This window comes from Musca autumnalis, unplaced genomic scaffold (genome assembly GCF_047663935.1).
Source record: "Musca autumnalis isolate F117 unplaced genomic scaffold, ASM4766393v1 scaffold_1, whole genome shotgun sequence".
Lineage (NCBI taxonomy): Eukaryota > Metazoa > Arthropoda > Insecta > Diptera > Muscidae > Musca > Musca autumnalis.
This window is the reverse complement of record NW_027411644.1, coordinates 152155407-152178999: the sequence shown is the minus strand read 5'-3', so window position 1 is coordinate 152178999 and position 23593 is coordinate 152155407. Positions and strand designations below refer to the sequence as shown.

Here is a 23593-nt window from a genome sequence, read left to right as displayed (position 1 = left end):
AAGAAGTTTACTCCCCAATATTTTGTTTTAAATGACAGCGCTCGCGAGTACTCCTTCTTGAAAATATAAGTGGGAGTCACAATTTTCAAACAGACTTTGCTCTAAAATTGAAATCGAGTGGAAAAAATAAATTATTTATTCCGATTTGTGTGTTTGTGTAGTAACATTGTTGTTGTAGCAGTATTTAATATGTTTGCATGCTCGTTTTCATTCTTAATATGGCTCTGGGTCTATCTCCAGTTCTAGGAATGTGGCTGTTTCGATGGGATGTAACCAAAAATCTACTAGAGCTCAACTAACTCTAGTAGATTTGTGGTTACATCCCATTGAAACAGTCACATTACTAGAACTGGAGATAGACCCAGAGCCATATTAAGCATGAAAACGCTTGACAGGGCAGTTGAAAAGACGCAGTTTGTGGGCAAATGTTTTGCACAGTGTCTTTGATCCTTGACTTGTACGGCTGCACCATCCTGAGCGTAGTTGAGCCAAAACTACTCTGACTCTCCTCAGCTGCGATAGATGGGGATGTTCTCCGCGGACCGCATTAACACGATAGTTATTTATGGATCTGCTACTGCATCTGTGTGAATGCTCTTTATACCTGCTTGATAGGCTTATTGATTTAGGGGTTCTCCCCTGTAACCCCGGACCTCTCTTTCTAGATCATGAAGATCCCTCCTGGGTGGGGATCCTATCCACCATATGTTGATTAATATGGTTCTTATGGTAATATCGAAGCAAATACTGCAACGAAAGCATGCCATTGTGTTGCTGTAGTGAAAGAATCGTTGCCTCCTTATGTAGATGGTCCACTGCAGACATGAAGAGGCACCCTGTTGTAGTTTTCAGGTTTCTGCCAGGTTTAAATATTTTTCCATCACATTGCACTTATATTCACAGACCAAACTGACGCGGTATAGCTTACCGCAAACTGACCTATCGCGTTATGTGGTGTCAACAAGGTTTCTTTATCTGCTCTCCAAGTGCTGCTAGGCTAGGGACTTGTGACCTCTAGAATTTTGTGGTTGTTTGTGGTCGGAATACTGCTACCATCGACCATGACATTGAACTCTGTTCTCACCTCTGCCATCCATGTGGGGAATAGTGTGTCCGTAGATTTAGTGGCGGATATTTACATATTCCACTCGTGAAAAAAGTTGGTAAGAAAAGTTCTAAGTTTGGAAAAAATCGACTCGGATTTTAATATTAGGTATATTATAGGGACCAAATTACCTATAATATATACATATTAGAGCAATCTCAAAATCTGGACCAATTTTCATAAATTTCTGAAGGATTCGTTGTTTAGAAACAACAATGAATTTTTCATCTTCTGATTTTTTTTTTATCTTTTGAAAATTCTGAAAATTCGCCTTTGGTCCCAATCAAAGTACTATGGAACTGTCAGGGGGCACGGGTTATAGTTAACCGATCGTCATAAATTTTCATATATAAGGCTTTTGGGTCAAATGGAAAAAATTATTGGATCTCCCAATCAAAAAAAAAAAAAAAATGTTTTTGTTTCGCTGCCACACTGCGACAAATTTGATTACCGAATACAAACGATTGCATTGTTATACTCTACCGAAGGCTCCGGTGGAATCCACGAAACCCTTTGTTACGTTCGTGGAGAAATGGGTTGTTGGGAGCTACATCCAAAGCTGCACCGAAAATTCCAAATTCCGTCATCAAAATTGGACTGATATAGGTTCTTTATCGAATGAATTGTACAAAATTGGGCCGAAATGTATGAGAGAGCTACATATTCAATCTGAACCAAGTCCAAAAGCAATAGGGTTCTCAGTATGGGTACAACAAATTTTCTTCATCTGAATTGGACAATACATTCGAACATGTTTAAATCGACTTAAACTGTGCAAGTTACATAGAAATGCACAAAGACATAGCCCTTACCGTAGGGTATAAAAATAGAGTTTTAGTTGAAGGTAAAAATCAAAAAACCGTAGTTTGAGTTCAAATAATTAAAATGAAATAAATTGATTTTAAATCGTTACATTCATGTTGAGTTAAAATTACTTTAAGGATTTTTTATGTCAAATGAACGACCTCGCCTCGCCTCTGTTGTAGTTTTTTGCAGTCTTATTACATTCATTCATTTTATTCATTTATTTTATTCATAAACCGAAATACATTTCATACATTTAAAATGAAAATAAATTATAATAAACTACCAGTCAATGTTGTACAAATATTTTCATCTCAACACACGTCTACAAGTTGTTGTTTCAATAATAATTTCTGGACAATGCACCAACGGCGTTGAGCTGAATTTTCAAGTTAAACAACGGAACAAACATTGCATCATTGTTGTGTTTTTTCTCTTTATTTTGGCTAAAGTCAAGTGTCCAAAACAATTCAAGTTAATTGAAACTTTATAGATATTGTGTGGGTGTTGTTTTTAGAAATAAAACTGATCCAAAAATGCCAATTGCGGACAGACTATGTGAAAAAAACTTGCAATAAGCAGTTTTGTTTATTTCAAAAAATTGAAATTTGCTGATGCGTCTTTTTATTACTGTGTTTGTTTTAGCAGGAAGACCTTGTAAAAGTTCAAAGATGTACAACGTTGTTTGCCCGAACACCAGACACCATCACAGACTCTGAGATTGAAATTTGCAAAGAAGTCAATAAAAACAACGGTGTACATGGAAATATTTAAAACGTAATATTCACTACACCACCACTAGAATATAAGTATGAACGAGTGGTGTTGCAGATTGAAGCACGAATATCACGCCATGGTATTTATTATTATTCTATTTCTTTGAATTTTACACTCACTCCAATGTTAATAAACACTTCTTAATGTAAATATTGAAATTTAGTTTGAAATCAACCTGATCCATAGCTAAGAAATATCTGCAAGTAGTTTGCATTTGCATGAACATATTTTTAAGGAGGGTGTTATAAGAATTGTTTGGAATTTAAGTGCAACTGTCGATATATCCCCACATACTTTGTAAAACTCTTCGAGAGTTTTCCGGGAGAAAGTGAAAATCAGGAAAAATATGAATCCAACAAGCACGTCCATGAGCTTTAAATCTTCGTTGCACTGGTGAGGGTACGAACAACTTCGTATCCCTGTATAATATTTTGATAAGGTGATTCTATAAAAATGCCTTCCGCACAATCCACTTGGGAATGAGTTTTCTATTTTTTAACCATTTTGTACGGGAGGGTTTTTTAGGATCATTTTATCTAATCTTAAATAAATATTTGCCGCTTAGCATGGTTACCAAAAGCCAGCCCCAATTCCACGGCAGCGGGTTCTTTCGTAGCGGATTGATCCAGCATCAAACCTAAGCTTCTACGTAGGTTTCTATGCTGCTACAACAACCATTAGCCCAGTCCAGCGGCGCCGCACAATGGTTCAGGAATCAATTTTCCTGGCCAAAAATCAAAATTTTGTTTTGTCAAAGATATTTAATTTCTATATGGGATTCGATAGTAAACATATTCAAACTAAGGAAACCAAAAAATTAGGCCCAAATATTGGAGGGTGTGGGCGTGGCGTGCCCCTAAAGACGAGCATTTTCCCCATTTTTTGGGAAATACGTAATTTTTGCAAATTTCTGGAGAAAGACGAAGCTATTTCTCTGAAACTATAACAGTTATTGTGTTTATTGTTTTTTGTAAGGTAGGTAGGATTGTGGCCTTTAAAAATCGTTTTAGTAAATTACCGTCGCGTTTACACAACATGATCTATTTTATTTTTCCTCGGGTACTAAATTTTATGAAATTCCAAATTTAGTGGACTAGAACTTTTGTGGAACAACATGAAACAAAGTTCTGTTTTCACAAAAAGATGCCCGAAAGTCTCCTCTTCCAGCCCATATATACTTTTGTACCCGTCCCGTTCAGTCCGTTTAACACTTTTTTCAATTTATTGAAATTACATGGGTAAAAATGTGTGTTTTTCTATACTGTTTCCATATGAATTACAGTTTTTTGACACAAATTACAACTTTTTTGAGTATATGAGTTTTTATACGAGTTATATAAGTTTTATTAAAACCCAAGGAGAATTTTTTTAATTTTTGAAAAAAATTAAATTTTTTTTGTAAATTTTTTTTACAAATTTTTGAAAAATTTTTTTTTCGAATTTTTTTTTAAATTTTTTTGATAATTATTTTGTTTATTTGTTGGTGTTTGACCATCTTTAATGCATAGGAAGATATAAAAACCCCAAAAACACTCATATTTTGATGAAAAATAGTTAAAAAACTCAAAAGTTTAACTTTGACCTTGAATTTCTCTGCAACTACCTGACCGAACTTTACCGCTTATAATTCGTCTGAAAGCTGATTGTGTTATCTGTCTAACAAAAAATTATGAATATATCTCTATCCGTTCAAAAGTTACAGAATTTTGACCAGGAAAAAACGATTCTGAACCACTGTGCGCCGGGTACTTACGTACCAGTTTGACCCGAAACCATAGTGTTTCGGCCAGCGGTTGCCAACCCAGCATCAAAACGATGCTTCTACGTAGGTTTCATGCTGCTATAACAACAACCAGGTTCTGGCGATTTTAGCTAATCAGTAACTTTTGAAGATATCCTTTTTAACTACTCCCATTGGTGTTGTGACTGACGCATTTGGGAGACAATAGAGGACAATCCTGTTCTGTTTTTTTGTCGGCTTTTTTGTTACTAACAAGTGCCTTATGACCTGTGTAAGAACTACTCTAGCCGGAGGTCATAACTTAGCAAGTCCGTATTTTCATTCGTTCACCAGCTTTGATGTGACTGTGTTTGATTTTAATGCTAGGATCGCCGCATAGTCGTTCAGCATCGTCTTTTCCTGATCAAAATTCTGTAACTTTGGAACGGATAGAGATATTTTCTTCTTTTTATATTTATTTTGTTTTTTGTTTGCTCGACAGATAACACAATCAGTTTTCCAGCTTTTTATTTATGCTAATATTTGCTTGTTTTTCGATGAACCGGGAAGTGCATCGTAAGAAGTATTTCAAGAGATTCGAAAGAGTTTTCTGACCAGGTGCTTTTATTTCTCTTTATATAAGTGGGATTTGATTGGCCTTTTGCCATAACTTTATCTTTCGTGCTATATAGCGATCCACAGAATCCAATCCAGGAATGTTTTTTTTCTGTTGTTGACTCTTAATGTAGAGTTGAGAGATCTGACGTTCATGGCATTATAATTTAAAAACTGTAAAAAAGGATTTTTCTAGAATGGATACAGCCATAACTGCCGTATTATCATCATCGTTGTGTAGAAGTTTATGTTTCAAACCCATATTCAGTTCTTTCTTTTGGAATTGGGAAAACATTGACGTTGATTTTTGGAAATATAAAAACTGGGTTAGAACTTCCCACTCGTTAGTTTCAGTGCTGGCCTATAAGGTATGTCTTCCATTAGCATCGCAGCCAGTCATGATGGTGTTGTTAGAATGAATGACCCTCATTTACATCAGACCTAACTTGGTGGATCTTCTCTCGAGTGGGCCATATCGCAAGAGGCGATATGGAACTGCTTACTTTTCTCCAGTTCCACTCTTGCCACGGTAAAGTCCGCTGTGCTAAACTGCAGACATAAGAAAGCATTTGTGGTGTCTAATTGTTAATACACGATCTAGGCTTACTACAATGCTTCAGGTATACGGTTTTGTAGCCTCTGTTATCCAATCCCTTTTCTTGGTTTTCGCAATCCTATGTCTATATCCCCCTCGACCAGAAGAATCCGAAGGTAATCTGATGCGACTCTAGAGTGCTTTAGATTCATCTGCACGACCTTAAGCATTATTTTTTCTTCATTCATCTTTGGCCTCCCTTATGCCAATTCCTTATGTTCTCCAATCTCTATAGCCATGCTGTTGTGGTTGGGTGGCTCAGTGGTGATTACTGAATACTCGCCCATTGGAAGATACACTGCACTCCGGTTAACTACCTTTCATAAAATTCCAACAAATTGAGGCAGTTATGCGGGAAAGGCAGTTACGAAAGGGTAGTTACAAAAATCTCATCTCAGAACATAATCGTCAAAAAACAAATCGGTGTATAGTAGAATAAATTATTTCAAGTCTAAAAATATATAAGTTATATTATTTAATCCATAAGAATTTTAGTCATCAGTGAGTATAACACCACAACATAACACTGGACATGTTCATCACAATTTACGTAGTCATCGAAATTGATTGTTTCAGAAATACACCAGTGCGGGTAAAAACCGCGATCAGCTTCAGGCTGATGTAGTTTTTTATGGACGTAATGATAGCGTACTAGCAATAGTGGTCGTACATAGGAACCACCACCGCTATCGCATTACCTTGTGATGAATTCATTAACTGATATTTTCGGTTCTCATTTATTTTACAACTCCCCGTCCATTATGACTTAGCATTGTGATGTGGGGTTCGACGTTGTTGTTAGTAGTCTTTTTTTCCTGTCATTACATCTTGGTTGAATGCAGAGTATTTTCCTTTTGAGAACTCCATTTGTAACAACGATGTATGTACCTCACATGGTCGACATAAGGCACAGGAGAATCTACGTTTATAAAAACATATTTCATATCTTGTTCACACAACAATTTACGCTATTCCGCACTGGCGATACGGGACAGTTTTTCGTTCTTGTCGTTGGACACGGGAATCATCAGGTTGTCCTAAATGACTTCTTTGAAGGGTCGTTTTGTTGTTGAAGGGGTAGTTGAGTTGTGCTTTAGTTTCTTCCTCTTAGCTAGCTTTATGACCTTGTCCAGGAATGTTCTCGCTTGGAGGTAAATGAACGGACGTTCGTCAATTTCTGAGATTTTGGATTTTAGATTATGTGAGGTTGTCCGCTTCATTCTGTTCGTGCACAGTGCCGTTGGTTTGTCCCTAACGCCTTCGTTGAACGGCCATTGTGTAGTTGAAGAGACAATTGAGTTGCGCTTTATTTTCTTCCTCTAATCAATCTTTATGGCCTCAGTTCAGAAATGTTCTCTTTTGGAGGTAGATGGACGTTCTTCGATTTGTGAGCTTTTGGCTTTCTTATAATCTTAAGTAATTTTAGTATATGCATGCTTGTCTGCCATATGTCTTTCGTGCATTTTGCCGATGGCAGCGTTCGTGGCAATCTTGCCTATAATGAACTTTATCCTTTGGCACAGGGCTTTTCGAACGTCGGACTTCATCTTTTGGGACGGACAGAGTCGTTGCTTTTTTGTGATTTGCTGATAAAATGATTCAGAACTAGACATGGGCGCATGTCTTGTCGTGCCATTTCAAAAAAGTCGTGTTTCGGGGCACATGTGCTGAAAAATGTTTTTGCCGTGAGTGCTAGTGCTTTTATTGTAAAATTGTAACACGCACGAAACATACACGTATACACAAACGTTTAAATCGCCGTGCTAGTACATGCAAATTCAAAGAAAAAAAAACATTATGGTCAGTGTTTCTTGCATATCTTGACATTCATGGGTTCTCCATCTTTGAGTAGTTGCTTCTTTGTGTTTTGCTGATGAAGTGATTCAGAACTAGACATGTTCGCGTGTTGTGCCTTTTCAAAAAAGTCGTGTTTCGGGTCACGTGAGTCACGAAAGTTTTTTTTTTAAATTTTTTAAAATTAATTTTTTAGGCACACGCCCTTTTTATTCCGCACTGTTTCCAGTGCTAACTGCACATAATTGGCTAGTAGCCAGTTCCTGGCCAGAGGCTAAGAGTTCATGCTTTTAAATACTGCAGTTACTTACATTTCAACGTTGGCGTTGAGTTAAATTAATTGACAAGTGCTTCCTCTCCACGCTGATTTTAAGGTGACATCGCAGCGTCAATATAATATCATCATAGATTAGCGGTATTCTTCTTTCAGATGGTCGTGGTAAAATACTAATGAACAATTTATATTTCATAGATTCCACCGTGGTGCAGTGGTAAGAATGTCAGTCTTGCACTCCGTATTTCGATTCCCAGGCAGGGTATTCTTTTTTCAGATGGTCGTGGTAAAATACTAATGAACAATTTATATTTCATAGATTCCACCGTGGTGCAATGGTAAGAATGTCAGTCTTGCACTCCGTATTTCGATTCCCAGGCAGGGGTAAAACATCATACTTTCCTGAATAATTCCAGCTATGTACAACTTCTCTATAAATGGTGTCGTAAGACACGCCGTTCGGACTCGGTGATAAAAACCAGGTCCCATATCATTGAGCTAATATGAATCGGGGTGCACTCATTGATATGAGAGATGTCTTCCGTGTACCTTCGGGGATGTGAAATCTGACAAGTATACATTTAAGTTCCATTCTCGGAAAGGCAACAATGATATTTTCGCATTCTAGCCACATTTTCTGAGTATTTTGGTTATAAAAAAACTTCTCAAAAAGTGGTGTCATAATATTAAGTCGCTTAGGCCTCAGACAAATAAAAGTCGCATATTATGCAGATAAAATATAATCGTTGTGGATTTATTGATATAAAGGAAGTCTCCCCTTATACCTCCGGAGATGTTATTGGGAAAAAGATTTTTAATTACAAACAAGATTAAAAGTCGAGTTTTATTTTCGATTAAGGAAGCTGACGCAAAGTTCTGGTCGCTTTTGCGGACTTTGGGTCTTAAAGAATAACAATTTTCTAAGGAAATGACAAGGGTTCTAAAGGAATGCCGGAAGGAAGAGCAATAATATCTTACAAGTCTAGCACTATTTTGGTTTTTTCTCAAGAATTCCCTCTACTTTTCATACGATCCTCGTTTGTGGCATATCATATGAACATTGATTTGTTTTGAATCTGGTTTACCAAATAAAATCTAGTTTTTCTATTGTTGTTATTATTGTTACTACAATCATATGTAAAACGGAATTCGCACAGATGCAAGTACGGTCGGGCACAGGGGTTATTATTCAATTTGCCCCAAACAACAATCATTCCACATATAAATATCCACCTTTTTGGACTGAGAAGGGGGTTTTCGGATCGGTAGCCCAACAGCATAATGAACGTTAGCTAGAGCTGAGCTTGTAAACTAATCTAATGTCTTAACCAATCTATATGTTACCGAGCTATGGCAGCCAGCTTGCTCTACTCCACTATGTCATGATTTCTACCGCCGCTGCTGCTGCCATATTTTATACGGGTTATTGTGATGGTGGTATACATATTTCTGCTATTGTTGCTACTGTTGTTGTTGTGGTTGATTATTAGCGTCACGACATTTTAACATTGCAACATAAATTAGAGTTGCTTCATGTTTTAAGTTGTTGTCATTGACGTCGTCGTCATCGTCGTTGCCATCGTCATTGTTGATTCTTGCTGGATGTTGCTGTTGTTGTTTGCTGTTGCAGTTGTTGTATTGCATGGTGTGGTGTACGGTTGCTGTCATAAGATTTAGTTGTCGTTAGAGAGTTAGTTAGTTATTGGGCCATTGTTTGTCATACCTTCTGATCATTTGGCAAGCAAGCAATACGCTTCGAAGTTCGAGTGTTATTCTGACCCAGAAATCACGTTCAACTGGCATGATATTGATTACAATTTATGACATTTTTGTTCTGTACCTCTCCATTATTCTTGGTTTTTTGTTGTTTTTAGTGGCTTCTCACTCTCTTCAGCTTCAACGTTGTCATCATTCAACTACGTATTTAGTCTTCTTTTGTTTCTGTGGTGCATAGAATAAATTAAACCGATAAAATAGAATGTCAGTAGAATAATACTCGACTTGCAGTCGATGGTGGGGTAAATCCACTTTTGTTGTGGATTGGTTGCAGAACATAATCTTGGTTGGATAAATTTACTTGAAATTTGGGTTGATGTTGCAATCTATGAAAAATAATATCTTTATTCTTATGAATGATTGGTTACTTCGTTTCAGTAGTCATGGATGTCGGATTTTCGAAATATACCATAAAGAAGAACTAGAATATTACAAATCAAACATTAATAGTTTTGTTGTTGTTTTGGTTTGAAATGTTATACCCTCTTTAGCATAGAATGGAGGCCAATTTAATTTCGTTACATATTTGGTTTGTAACAGTCCCAAATGATTATTTGGTTATATATATTTAATTAGTGATAAAGTCTATGTTGTAAGCCCAACCGCCTTTGCACATAATTTGATGGGCCAGAAAAACCGGTCAGGCAATGAAAAAAAATATAAAAAAATCCACGTTTATTGGTCTGATGGCCAACGAAAAAATAGTCTTTAGAAAATCCACGTTTATTGGTCTGATGGCCAACGAAAAAATAGTCTTTAGAAAATCCACGTTTATTGGTCTGATGGCCAACGAAAAAATAGTCTTTAGAAAATCCACGTTTATTGGTCTGATGGCGAATGAAAAAATATTATTTAGAAAATCCACGTTTATTGGTCTGATGGCGAATGAAAAAATATTCTTTAGAAAATCCACGTTTATTGGTCTGATGGGGAATGAAAAAATATTCTTTAGAAAATCCACGTTTATTGGTCTGATGGCGAATGAAAAAATATTCTTTAGAAAATCTACGTTTATTGGTCTGATGGCCAATGGAAATATATTCTTTAAAAAAATACTTTTATTGGTCCCATGGCCAATGAAAAAATATTCTTTAAAAAATTCACGTATATTTGACTGATGGCCAATGAAAAAATATTCTTTAAAAAATCCACGGTGATTGGTCAAATGGCCAATGAACAAATAGTCTTTCAAAATTCCACGTTTATTGGTCGGATGGCCAATGAAAAAATATTCTTTAAAAAATCCAGGTTGATTGGTCTGATGGTCAATGAAAAAATATTCTTTAAAAAGTCCACGTTTATTGGTCTGATAATCAGTGAAAAAATATTCTTTGAAAAATCCACATTTATTGGTCTGATGGCCAATGAAAAAATATTCTTTGAAAAATCCGCATTTATTGCTCTGATGGCCAAAAAGAAATATTCTTTGAAAAATCCACGTTTATTGGTCTGATGGCCAAAAAAAATATATTCTTTGAAAAATTCACGTTTATTGGTCTGATGGCTAAAAAAATATTCTTTGAAAAATCCACAATCTGATGGCCAATGAAAAAATGTTCTTTAAAAAATCCACGTTTATTGGCATTTTTGATATTTGCAAATACTGCAAAAAAAAAGGTTTAACCCTAACGTACATTTGTATATCAATTTAAAGAGTTTAAGTTAATATCTAATTTCTTGTGTGTGGCTCGAAATAGCAATTAATTTTTTATTTTTCCTTTCTTCCTTTTTCAGAATAATGTCCATCAATGATTTGCCACCATTGCCAAAAAGCTTAAGCGGCATTAATAAAATGCTTGCCTCTGATTCCGGTCTCATTAGTGATGTGGATACCGAAATGGCCAGGAATGCCAAAAACAGTGAAAGCCAAAAAGAAAATAATAATATTAATAATAATAATAGCAATAACAACAACAATAACATTAGCATTAAGGATACTGGTGACAAGTTGAACAATTCAACATTAATAATGGCGGCGACTACAACATCAACAGCATCAGCAGTTTCCGCTTCCGCAACCGAAACTACAACAATAGCCACAACAACGACAACACCTCTAAAAGAAATAAATGGCAATGAGACCATTTCGGAAATACCGCCCGCGATACCGGGCAGTAAATTGGATAATCAAATAGCAACGTTGCGTAAAGAAATGGTAAGTTCTCTCTCTTCCTCTTCTTCTGTAATTGTATGTTATATACTCCCAATGACATTTGGGGGAGCCCATCATCATTTTCGTCTTTTTCACAGGGCCAACAATTAAATTATGTTTTTTTCCTTAGCATGAACTTTTAACCGGCATAAGTGCAAAAAGTTCGGTTTTGTAGACGCTTGTTTATGATTTTGACATTTTGTAACGTTTGCTTGGTGTTGGAGTTGTCTATCTTCCCCACCAGCCGATCTATTGCCCACAATATGCAACAAATTTATCTTTGTTTAGAGTTTTCTTCCTCTTGACGCTCTGTTTGGTTTGTAAAATAATGGCAATTCAGCTCCAAAGAGAGGGTCTTTTTGTTAAAGAAAAAAAAAAAAAAAACGAAACAAAACAAAAGTAAAAGTCATTCGAACTCACAACCAACAGACCAACTAACAAACAAATAAGCGTCAAGACAAATGATGTTGTGTTGACGGCTTGCCGCTTTTGCTGGCAACGCTGATTGCACAATAGCTTCCTAAATTGCTGTCATTTTATAATGAAGATGATAATTTGCCATTCTTTGTTTTTTCTTGGTTCAGTTCTTTTATATTTTCGAGTTAATTCATTTAAAAAAGTGATATAATATGTATTTAAAGTGATAGAATATGGGAGGATTGTGGTTGGCTATTCAACGGCATGAGAAAACTTTGTTGAAATATGTTTTGAGTAGTGTGTTAGATTTATCAGATGTTTTGTAACAATTTTGAGATCTTCTCACTCTTGAGGTCTTTTCAGTCTGTAGAAGGTCTGAAATGGTCTCTTGTCTATAGAAGACATCAAAACGTCTCTGTCCTGGGGCTCAATTCTGTTTCTATGAAAAAGTGAAATAAAAACTTTTATAAAGGAAATAAATGTCATATGAGAAATGTTATAAAGAAAATATTTTTCATTTCAAATTTTCATAGAACGAGAATCCAGTCCCAGGATTTGTCCTCAAATCCTCAAAAGTTATTCTATCTATAGAAGACCTCAAATGCTTTCCGTCTGTGGAAGACCTGAATAGGTCTTCCAAGTCTTTAGAGTTATTCTACTTATAGAATACCTGAAGAGATTTTCTGCTTATAGAAGACCTGAAGAGGTATTTTGCTTATAGAAGACCTCAAGAACCCGTCTGTCTGTAGAAGACCTCAGGAGGTCTTCTCTCTGTTGAAGACCTCACTAGGCCTTAAGTCTGCAGTCACTAGGTCTTAAGTCTTCTGTCAGTAGAAGACCTCAGTAGCTCTTCTGTCAATAGAAGACCCAAGCAGGTCTTCTGTCTAGTGAAGACCTCAAGAGATTTTCTTTTGTCTATAGAATATCTCAAGAGGTCTATAGACAACCTCAAGAGGTGGTGTGTCTGTAGAAGGCCTCAATGGGTCTTCTATGTCAATAGAAGACCTCAAGATGTCTTCTGTCTTTAGAAGATCTCAAAAGGCATCAAGAGGTCTCAAAAGGTCTTCTATATATAGAAGACCTCAATCGCTCTTCTATGTCTATAGAAGACCTCAAGAGCTATTCTGCCTAAACAACACCTCAAGACGCCTTCTGTCCATAGATGATCTCATGAGGTGTCGGTATAAGACATCAAGAGATTTCTCTTGTCTATAGAAGATCTTAAGAGGTCTTCCGCGTATAAAAGATATGAAAAGTTAATTTGTCTATAGAAGACCTTAAGAGGTAGGTCGTTCGTCTGTGTAATACCTCAGTAGGTCCTAACTCTATAGACACCTTCAAGAGGTCTTCTGTCTGTAGAACAGCTCAATTGGTCTTCTATGTCTATAGACCTTAAAAGGTCTTCTGTCTGTAGGAGATCTCAGTAGGTCTTAAGTCTATAGAAGACCTTAAAAAGTTTTTCTTTTGTTTGTGGAAGACTTCAAGAGGTTTTCTATAAAAGACCTAAACGGTATTCTGTCTATAAAATAACCCGAGAAGTCTCTTGTCTATATAATATCTCAGAATACCTCGAGTGGTCTTCTTTCTTGTCTATAGAAGACGTCTTCTGTTTATAAAAGACCCCAAGATGTCCTCTGGCTATAAAATATGAAGTCCTCAAGAGGTTCTCTATCTATAAAAGACCTCAAGAGGTTCTCTATCTTTTAAAGACCTCTTCTGTCTATTGGAAACCTCAAGAAGTTTTCTGATGAATTCTGAAACTCTTCTATATTTTTAACCCCATGGATAGGACAACCCAACACCAAAACTTGAAACATTTGGCATTTCTCGCTACTAGAGCGTTGTTTTTTTCTCACTCATTGTCAGTGATCATTATACGGTTATAAATTACGGCAAAAGAGCATGATCTCATCATCTCAACGATCTACCGGCCGTCATCAGGGGTGATTTAATTACAAATGCCGTGAGATAGCCGATGGCTTCTATAGAAGTTATGGCTATGAAAATGTGCGACCTTTCTTGTGTCAGTGAGATGTGGTTGGTTGGATGGTGGTTGACGGTCAAGCATTGAAAACCTGTGCTGACAATGTTAAGAGGAACGATAGTGTCACTGCTACGGTGATGACCTGTTAAAAGAAAGTTAATAAAAATTAAATATTTTTTTTTGTTAATCTACCTCCATCTAATCTTTTTTGTATTTTTAATTTTTGTTTTGGTGTTGTTATGTGTTGTTGTTGCATTGATTCTTTGTTGTGTCTGATTGTGGTTGATATTCACTCCACATTCTCCAAAACAGAAACAACAACAATTGTTGTTGCTATTGTTTTTCATGTCGTTGGTGGTGATGTTGGTGGCGGTGGCACGAGTTGTATTTTTGTTTTCTGAGGCCAGCAACTTGGCCATAAACCAACTCTATCCAACCAACCTACCCAAACATCAATTGAGTTTGAAACGGCGGCTATTCCTGTTGTCTGATCTAAGAAACGAGTTTTTAACCTTTCACTTTTACAAACGTCGGCGTTAGCTTCAGCGCCAATGCCGTTAAATGGAGACCGCAACACAAAGTATTAGCATTTTTTCAAAGATATATTGCTCTCCTTGGTGTTGTTGCTGTTATTAGTATTTTGTTAGAAACCTTTTTACTGCTCTTAGGAATGGAGTTGTTTTTTATTTATTTATTTTTAAGAAAAAAGAACCTGTTTCAAATTAAAACGAAGTGTTTTTTATTTAAACTAAGGCACAAAAACAAATGAATTGAATTTGAACAAAAAAACTCTTCCAAATCTAGAAATGTCAAGTGTGCTTGGTTTTAGTGCAATTTGATGTCTGAGAAGTAGAGGTAGGTAGGTAGGTGGTAGGTTGATGATGATGACAGTGATTGTAAGCAGCTAAAGTACACAGTATTTGTTAGACAAGTGAAGGTGCGGCAGCTTATGTCTCGAACATGGTTTACTTGGTTTATTATTGCCGTGTTGTTCTCCTGTTACTTCGTCTTCGTTTTGCGGCTTGTCTGTCGATTGGTGTTACATGCTGATAAATCGGGTTTACGGTTCTTTTTGTTTCTTCTCAACAAATATTTTTAAACGCTTAACAAGTTGTTGTTCTTTAACATGTCGATATATTGTATTTTTGTTGTGTGATTTCAATATTAGGGTTTGACATGCTCGTGTACATACATATGTACATAGGTTATGGTTTTTCTAACAAGTCGAATGACAGATTCTCATACGTTGAAATGTTTACATAATACTATTCTTGATACTATGAAGTTGAAATTTGAAGTCGCTATCAAATAATTCTGTGTGTGAGGTGACATTTCGAAAGTGGGTGGGTGTAGTTTTCATAACATTATTATAGATCATCATTAAGTACAGAATATAATGTTTATACCCTACCCCACACTGTGGTAAGGGGTATTATGTATTTGTGTACATACAAATTTGTATGTAACATGTAAGAAAAGGAAATAGACCCATTGTTCCGTTTAGGGATATACCTACATAGAATCACTTTCTGAGTCTATTTATGCATGTCTGTCCACCTTTCTGGCCATGTATTTTTTTAATCAAATTATTATCCTGTCCGATTGAAAATTGTACAAAGGACGAACGCTATGCTTTTGGTGAGAATATGTTCAGATTTCAAGATATTTGACGCACCAAGCACAAAATCGATATATATTTTGAAGTAATTTTGAAAATGTGACGGAATTTGCTCTAGAAAAAAATCGCCAAGTTATATTGAAATCGTGGTGGTATATGGTATCATTAGGTCGGCACCGCCGATGTTGATCCTTTCCTTACTGGTTTTGGAGTATGAGTGTGATGAGACGCTTTTGACTATAATATGCTACTCCAGTACCTTACATAGAGACTGTTGTAAAATTCTGTAACCTACTGACAAAAACAGGTACAATTAAAAGACAAATTTATTTATTTTTTCATGGTATATTATGAGTTTTTTAGGGTTTAGGGTACATTATCTTTACTCATTGTAATTTTATTTGTTTTGTTTTTGAATCAATAAAGACTCAAGTTCTGGGGTAAACACCCCAATCAATGGTACCCCTATTTCAAGTATTTCGATCATTTAACGTCACGTACCCCAGATACAAAAATGTTCGACATAAAACCCTGTTTATTAGGGTATTTAAAGAAACATGTCGCTAATTTGATAAAATAAAATCGTTTGGTACTTTTTATATGGAAGCTATACTAAAACGACTGAAATTCGGTCAGAAAATAGGACGAAACATCCGATTTTGGATGAGAGTTTGAACCGACTATATAAAACGTGAAAAAAATAACAGATCTGTTTATCGCCCCTTAAGAAGACAACATATCAAATTATAGCAAAAATAGAGCATATTAACAAACCAAACTGTCTGAATTCAGAAAATAGGACAAAAACATCCGATATTGGATGAGAGTTCCAACCGATCTCTGACCGAAAGTCATATAGAGTAGTTGAAGTGTTCTTTGATGATTTTGATTTTTTTCCCACATTCGCATCGGATTTGGTCCATATGATTTCTGATTTATTAGTCCGAAGGAAATTCTTATGAAATTTTGAAGAAAATTCTTCCTCCTGTTTTTTACTACTGTATATGTTCTTGCGGAAAAGATGTTTCTTCTTTCTCATTTTCTTCCGATACTTCATTCCTGTTTTACTCTTTGCTAGTGAGTACAGTACGCTTCTTGTCGAAAGACCATAGTCCCCAACTATCTTGAGTAAGTATAGAGGTAAATACTACGTCGTGTGAATTCCTTCGTTATTGGTAATGCTGAAACGAGTGCGAACCTACGATGATCCGAGTCAACACACTTCAATCTACAAACGTAATCCATCTGTTTCATTTTTTGGTGAATTGTTCTTTTGCGCTCATGTTACCTTATGTATAACGAGATATTTCAATGTTAGGCTGTTTTGGATTTAATTTGGCGTTATATGTAGTCACTGATCTCGATGGCATCCTCCGAGCTCGATTGCAATTCTAGATATATAGATAGGATGTCTTGTTCAAAGCATTCCACCACGCCATAAGCTCCATTAGCATAAATTGGGCGTCTTCGGTAGGCGCAGATAAGACTGATAGCGAAGATATTAGCCGAATTCCTTCGAGTCTTTCATCAATGGGATTTAGTTTCAAGCACAGGTGACAAATGCGCCATCTTTAAGTTGCGTTTTGATACCTTTTCCGACCTTGTTTAAATGCGATACAAATGTATTCAATGGGTATAGATTTGGATTGATTAGGGTTGGTTGAAGATAGTTCAGACAGACTGATTGGAGCTTTGGCAGCTGGGGAGTTTGTGGTGAGTCTGCGATTCTGCTGTAGCCGATTCGGAATGACGGTTTGTCGATAATCGGGAAACGATCTATTCGGTACTTGGGTTTAAATAATCGACTGCAGAAGATCAGGAAGAAATGTGAAATATTAAAATTTAAAAATGAATATAAATCTAATTAAAAATTATATAATTAAAAATGAAATAATTCGAATTACAATTGGAGTTTTCAAATTACAAGTGAAACGTTTCGAATTTCAAATGAAATAATCCAATTACAACTGAAATTCTTCTAATTACATGTGAAAATGGTGATGTTTCTATCATGCGATGCTGATTTCTAAATATGGAACAGCTGACATGATGTGTGGAACTTTTGACTCGAAGCCCACAAATCCCCAGTGAAACAGGTCTAGTAGAATAGGTGACCCGAAAGACAGATCTCTTTATGATTTAGCCACCCCACCTTAATGGGTTGCTCTGAAAAGGTATTCCTAACGCTATGACACCGAGTTGTAAGTTGGCAGTAGTAACTTCCCCTTCAGCATCAATTTGTGAAATATTTGAGTGGTCTGACGTATAAAATGAGGGCAGGTAGTAGTGATGTATGATGCAGTGTTGTTGAAAGAAGCTGTTCCCGTATGACTTTAAAGGGCGACGAGGTAATATAGGCACGATACAAAGAAATGATCTTATAATAATTGATCGGCAAGCGGTATAATTGCCTCATGTTTCTATATGTAAGTTTGAAAATTGCTATATTTCACTATCGTAATTTATAAATAAAATCTAATGTTTTCGCCATTATCCGCAATCAGAAGTCAAGTGAAATGTTTAGGTTTTCAAATGTCGATTATCTGCAATTAACAAAGTTAGCGAATAAGAGGTAAAAAAACAATAAAAAATGTACATAAGCAGATATGTTTATTTACACAACGTTAATTGGGTGAAGCTACTTGAAGTTTTAATAAATTATTAACCATTGATTAATGATGTTTTTACAAGTTGTATGCTTCAAATATCGAACCAAATTATATAATTTTCAATAATCTCTTACATCATATTCGCATGATGTTTCGAATGGGGGGTTAATATTATACCGTTAATAACCAACTTCTATTAACATTTTCAAGAGGCAACTACCAATTATCAAATTTAGACGCATTACCATTAGACAGTTATAACTGCTGTTTACAACTGCTGCTAAACCGCCGTATAATATAATGGACAAATATTAATTTAACGCATTTAAAGGTAATCAGGGAAAGATAAATGTTTTTAATGCTTATACATATAACACATATTCACGTACATATCTCAACAGAGTGACGTAAAGGTAAAGACAGATTAAAATTCTCATATATATTGTAAGGAAGAATGTAGAGAGAAAAATTTCTTCTGGTCTTGATTTTTCTAAAATTATTACTTATTTTTTCTTTTTTAAAAAATATTAATGCATTCTGTTCTCATATACATATTCATTTCAAGAATATCATAAAAGCTGATCCATTTTCCATGAAAATAATATACCGCCATTACTGCTGTCAAAATACATATCATACTTCTATTACCGATCGCTCCCTTGAAAGTATTATGCTTTTTTCATATTTCTATGCGGATTATATAATATTTCAATGGAAAATAAATGGCATATCAACGATTGTTACAGACATGCCATTATGACCATTATCCACACAAACAAACATAGACAAGGCACATTGCCGATGTCAGAAAACTTATGGCCAAGACAGAATTTACATTCTTTCGTAATTGCAACAATTACAATTGTTAAGTTTCGACGTTTTCTCATTGTGCGGTTGGTGTTGTGACTTTATCGAATTATTTAAACATTTAACTAAGCAAAACTAGAATCAAGCTTTACTATTCGCAAGACCCAACGGGGGTAGGAGGTAGACATGAACTAGTTTCTTTTTGTTTTGTTTAGATTTTCCATTTTATTACCACATAGAGCTCTGTAGTTAAGTTAGCGATGATGGCTTGTGGCTGACGGTTGGTGGTCGCTTCCAATGAACTCAACAGAAGACAGACAGAGAGACAGATTGGATAGACAATAAGCCAGTCAATAAAAGCGAAATTAATCCGTGTTTAAACGCATAACACACACAGACATACACTAACAACGGATTAACAAACCTTGGTGGAAAAATTAAAACATGAAACCGAAACGGATATTTTTTTGTTGATGATTTTATGGCAATCTATTCTGGGTTGGTTTATGCCGAAGTATATTCTCAAAACGAATAGTTGCACATAAATTGTTCAAGAACTGTAGTTATTTTGGCATTGTGTAGTGGTTAGCTAAGTGACTAGTTTCTTTTTGGCCATATTTAATCTGCCAGAGTTGGGCAAACACGATATTTCAAACTACAACAACGATTATATTTATACCCTCAGACTTTTGTCAAAATATGGTATATAAACTTTAATACGATGAAAATGTGGTTTTAGACCCTAAGTATGTTAGGACGAAATCCGTTTCAGAATATTTGGAGACGATTTAGTCATGTCCGTCTGTCTGTCCGGCTGGCTTGAGCGCACGATAGCTCTCAAATGGTCAATCGACTTGTTCCAAAATTTCGTTTCGTAATATTGTGTCCGAACTCATATCAAGTTTGATGATGGGCCATATCATTCCAATCTTTCGGGTACCTTCCCTACAAAAGTTAATTTTTTTTTTCGTTAAAATTGTGTGCGCGATATTTGTGGAATGGAGTAGCCAATTGTCCTCAAACTTTGCACTTCGTAATATTTTTCCAGGCATAGATCAACTTCGAATATGAACTGTATCGATCCACTCTTTCGTGGGACTTTTGTCGGATCGACAAAGGTAGCCTAAAGGCTGTTCGAGGATCGTTTGCAAATCTTTACCGAAAGTGATAAACTAAATTGCCTGCTGGACACAATGACTATCAAAAGTAGTGATTGGCATTGGTCTAATGTTTGCGCATCGTAATATTTCTTTCACCCTTAAATCATGTTCGAATATGGACTACATCGGTCCACTCATTCGGGTACCGTCCACACAAATGTTCAAATTTTTAGGGACATGTCTAGGATAGTTTCGAAATTTTTACAGCAAGTTGTTCCTTCGGCTCATACTACGACAGTATAATTTTTATCGGGGGTAAGTCTTTACTGACTTAGATAATTACAATCGCACATAGCAATCGCTCTTCTAAACTACGTTCAAAACTGCTCGCGGAAAAAGTGTAAACTTTATTTCGGATAGTTCTCGCATTAGTCATTAAAACAGTAGTGTTTTGGAAACAATTCATACTGGGTTTGTTTCTTTTTGTTATGTCACAGGCTGAGAGTACATCACTGTCGACAAAACCGACTGATACTCTTTGTCCCATAAGCCGACCTAAGAAAATATTCCAAAAGCACCCATATTCTGATTTACTTCTCCAATTTTGGATGCCATGTTTTGTGATATCACATCTTCAACTTTGTCTTTCCATCGGAGTTTTTGGCTTCCGCTTGGGGCGTATACCGTCAATTTGCTCGCGTTCATGTGTCTTTATTCTTCCTTTTGACATGACCCAGCCAAAGCAATCGTTGCAGTTTGATAATTTTGTTCTATATCGATGTCGGTCGGTTTGTACAGCTCGAACCACGAGCCTCAAGGCATTTTGGTCCATAAATCTTTCGAAGAATTTTTCTCTGAAACACCCCAAGTTCTGCCTCATCTGCTTTCGCAAATACCCATACTTTGGATCCATACATAAATGAGGGTAGTATCAGTGTCTAGTAAAGGGTAATTTTTATGTGACGAGATGTGGTTTTGCTTTTAAACTATTTATTGTTTTGGTAAAAAGTCAGTAATTTGTAATAAACATTAAATTGGTCTTATCGTCGGCCCACTTTGGCAGACTCTTTTTCAATGTTTCCAAAGGTTGCTGTTACGGCTCGTTTTGATCGATGTCATCTGCGTACGTCAGTAACATTTTTTATATTATATTTAGTGCACCTTGTATGACCTTTTCCAGCTAGATGTAAAATAGGCCACACGAGAGACTATCACCTGTTACTCTGCATAATTTTGCATGAATACTAAACTCTGACATGGCTTGGAACACTTTTGATCTTGATAGGCTGTCGAAGGCGGCTTTATAATCGAAAAGTAGGTGGTATGTGTCGTTTTTCACGAGTCTTCGCTAGGAAATAGCGTAGAGTGAAGCTTGGTCTTCTGTAGATTTTCCAGGTCTAAACACGCTTTGGTATGAACCGATTATTCCATTGATCAAAGGTTTTAGCTATTCACACAATATGCCCGACAGCACTTTGTATGCCAGGCACCTTTTTTAAGCACGGGATATATAAGACTGAGATTGCAATTGTTGGATTTGTTGCATTCCTCCAGCCAAATTTTTGCTAATCAACTGATGCATACTCCTTTTCACCACCTGTCTTGAACAGTTCAGCAGGCATCGCATCAGCTCATGCTGCTTTATTATTCTTCAGTTTATTAATTGATGTCTTGACCTCACTTTGACTAGGTGGTAAACACTCAATGTCATCGTTTGGGATTGTGTTTAGGGTGTCTTCATCAGTTTCCAGGTTCCCTCAACCATCTTTGTAGGAGGATGTGCCTACCCTTCAGTATGGTGTTTAAGACTCTGATAAAATGTTTAGACTTCATTCTGACTCCTGAACATCTCGATTTTATCACACTCACGTATGTCCTGCTCTTTCTTTTTCCTTTCGAAAATAAGCTTCTTCTTCTACTCTTCACCCGATATTTTTCCTTGGCACTTTGTGTTGCTACTGACTGCAGGGTTGCCCTGTATACAGCGTTCTTCTCTTAAGTAGCCTTACGACTGTTCTGATCATACCATAGAATTTAGTGGTTTTTGGTACCCAAATATAAATTTTAAAGAGAGTGGACTATTCTTTGCTATTCCAGCATGTGGGTCAGTTGAGCGGAGTAGGCTTGTGCTATCTGTTGTGTTTGCAATTTATCTATATCCAGCTTTCGTCCTGTGTTAGATCGCACTTTTGCCGAGTGCTTGCCTTGCTGCTACACAAGAAAATGGTCTGAATCAATGTTCTTTCCTCAAATCGATCGAACATCTTACACACTGGATGAGTGTCTTCAGTCTATCACAACATAATCGATCTGGTTTCTTGTTTTTCCATCTGGGTACATCCATGTGACTTTGTATATTCCGACGTGTTGGAACCAGGTGCTGCTTACTACCATGTTTTTGTGCCGCTGCAAAATCGAACAGCCTAACTCCGTTGTCGGATGTTTCCTCATGATGGCTGAACTTGCCGACAGTGGGGCCAAAGATATTTTCCCTCAAAATTTTATTAGAATCTCCTAGGACAATCTTAGTGTATCTCTCTCTCTAGGCGTACATATATCCTTGATCTGCTCGCCTTTCTCTTCGGTCGGGACATGGGCACAGATGATACTGATATAAAAGAACTTTGCTTTTAAACGAATGGTAAAAATTATCAACCGGGGTGTATCTGGAGATCAGGTTTTGAAACCTCCGATTCATTGTAAATCCAAAACATAGCTCATGTTTCGTGTAATTTCAGCTGTTTAGTTTTGTGTATGTGAAGTCATATAGATTTGTACTCAAGCAAGAAAGTGTTCAATGACTGACCTGCCCTAACTGTTAAAATATAAGGATCTTCTAAGTTTTGTAGACAAACTGTGACTTTTATTATTTATCATTTGTAAGTAGAAAATAGAAAGTGGTGCATAATCGTTTGTGATCTTTACGTCTGCCCGGTTCCGGGACATTTCAGGTGCAGATTGGCGTCAACTTCTGAGGGGTTGTTTTTCTTCTATATCTTTATTTTTCCCTAGGTGACACCACGGTAGGTTAGTGTAGACTTGAGATGAAAGAGGGACTACGATAAGTACTGAACTTTGCCGTGTTAAAACTGATCAGGTCCTTTGCTTGGTAGCTTTCATCCCCATGTCATCGTTAACCGATCGTCTCAATAATTCGTATCTAAGTATTGGGATCAAATGGAAATAAAATTGGAGGGTATGAATTTTAATTTTTTATGTTTTCTGGGACCCCGTAATGTCCGTACATTTCAGTTGGATTACATATGTTGATATATACTCCTATGTACATGTATTACAATTTAAATGAATGTATTGATGTACGTAGATTCACAGCAACAATGGCGCTCTTAATCTACTAATCCGACCACAACTAATGACACGCTTATGGGACATATCAGTTCACAAATTTATGTATTTTATTTTGCGGTCAAATAAGCTTTAATTTT

The 23593-nt window shown here is 36.2% G+C and overlaps 1 protein-coding gene across 5 annotated transcripts in view; it reads left to right on the top strand.

Annotated features, from left to right (window-relative positions):
* The window catches only part of LOC141388578 (uncharacterized), a 179200-nt gene that overhangs the window by 102116 nt on the left and 53491 nt on the right, over nt 1-23593 (top strand). For all 5 annotated transcript variants that reach the window (XR_012408894.1, XR_012408895.1, XM_073958499.1 and 2 more), the window contains exon 3: nt 11195-11615. Coding sequence is in view for 3 of the 5 variants with exons in the window: in XM_073958499.1 (XP_073814600.1) it covers nt 11195-11615 (421 nt within the window). In the remaining 2 variants the exon portion in view is untranslated. The remainder of the gene's footprint in view (nt 1-11194; nt 11616-23593) is intronic.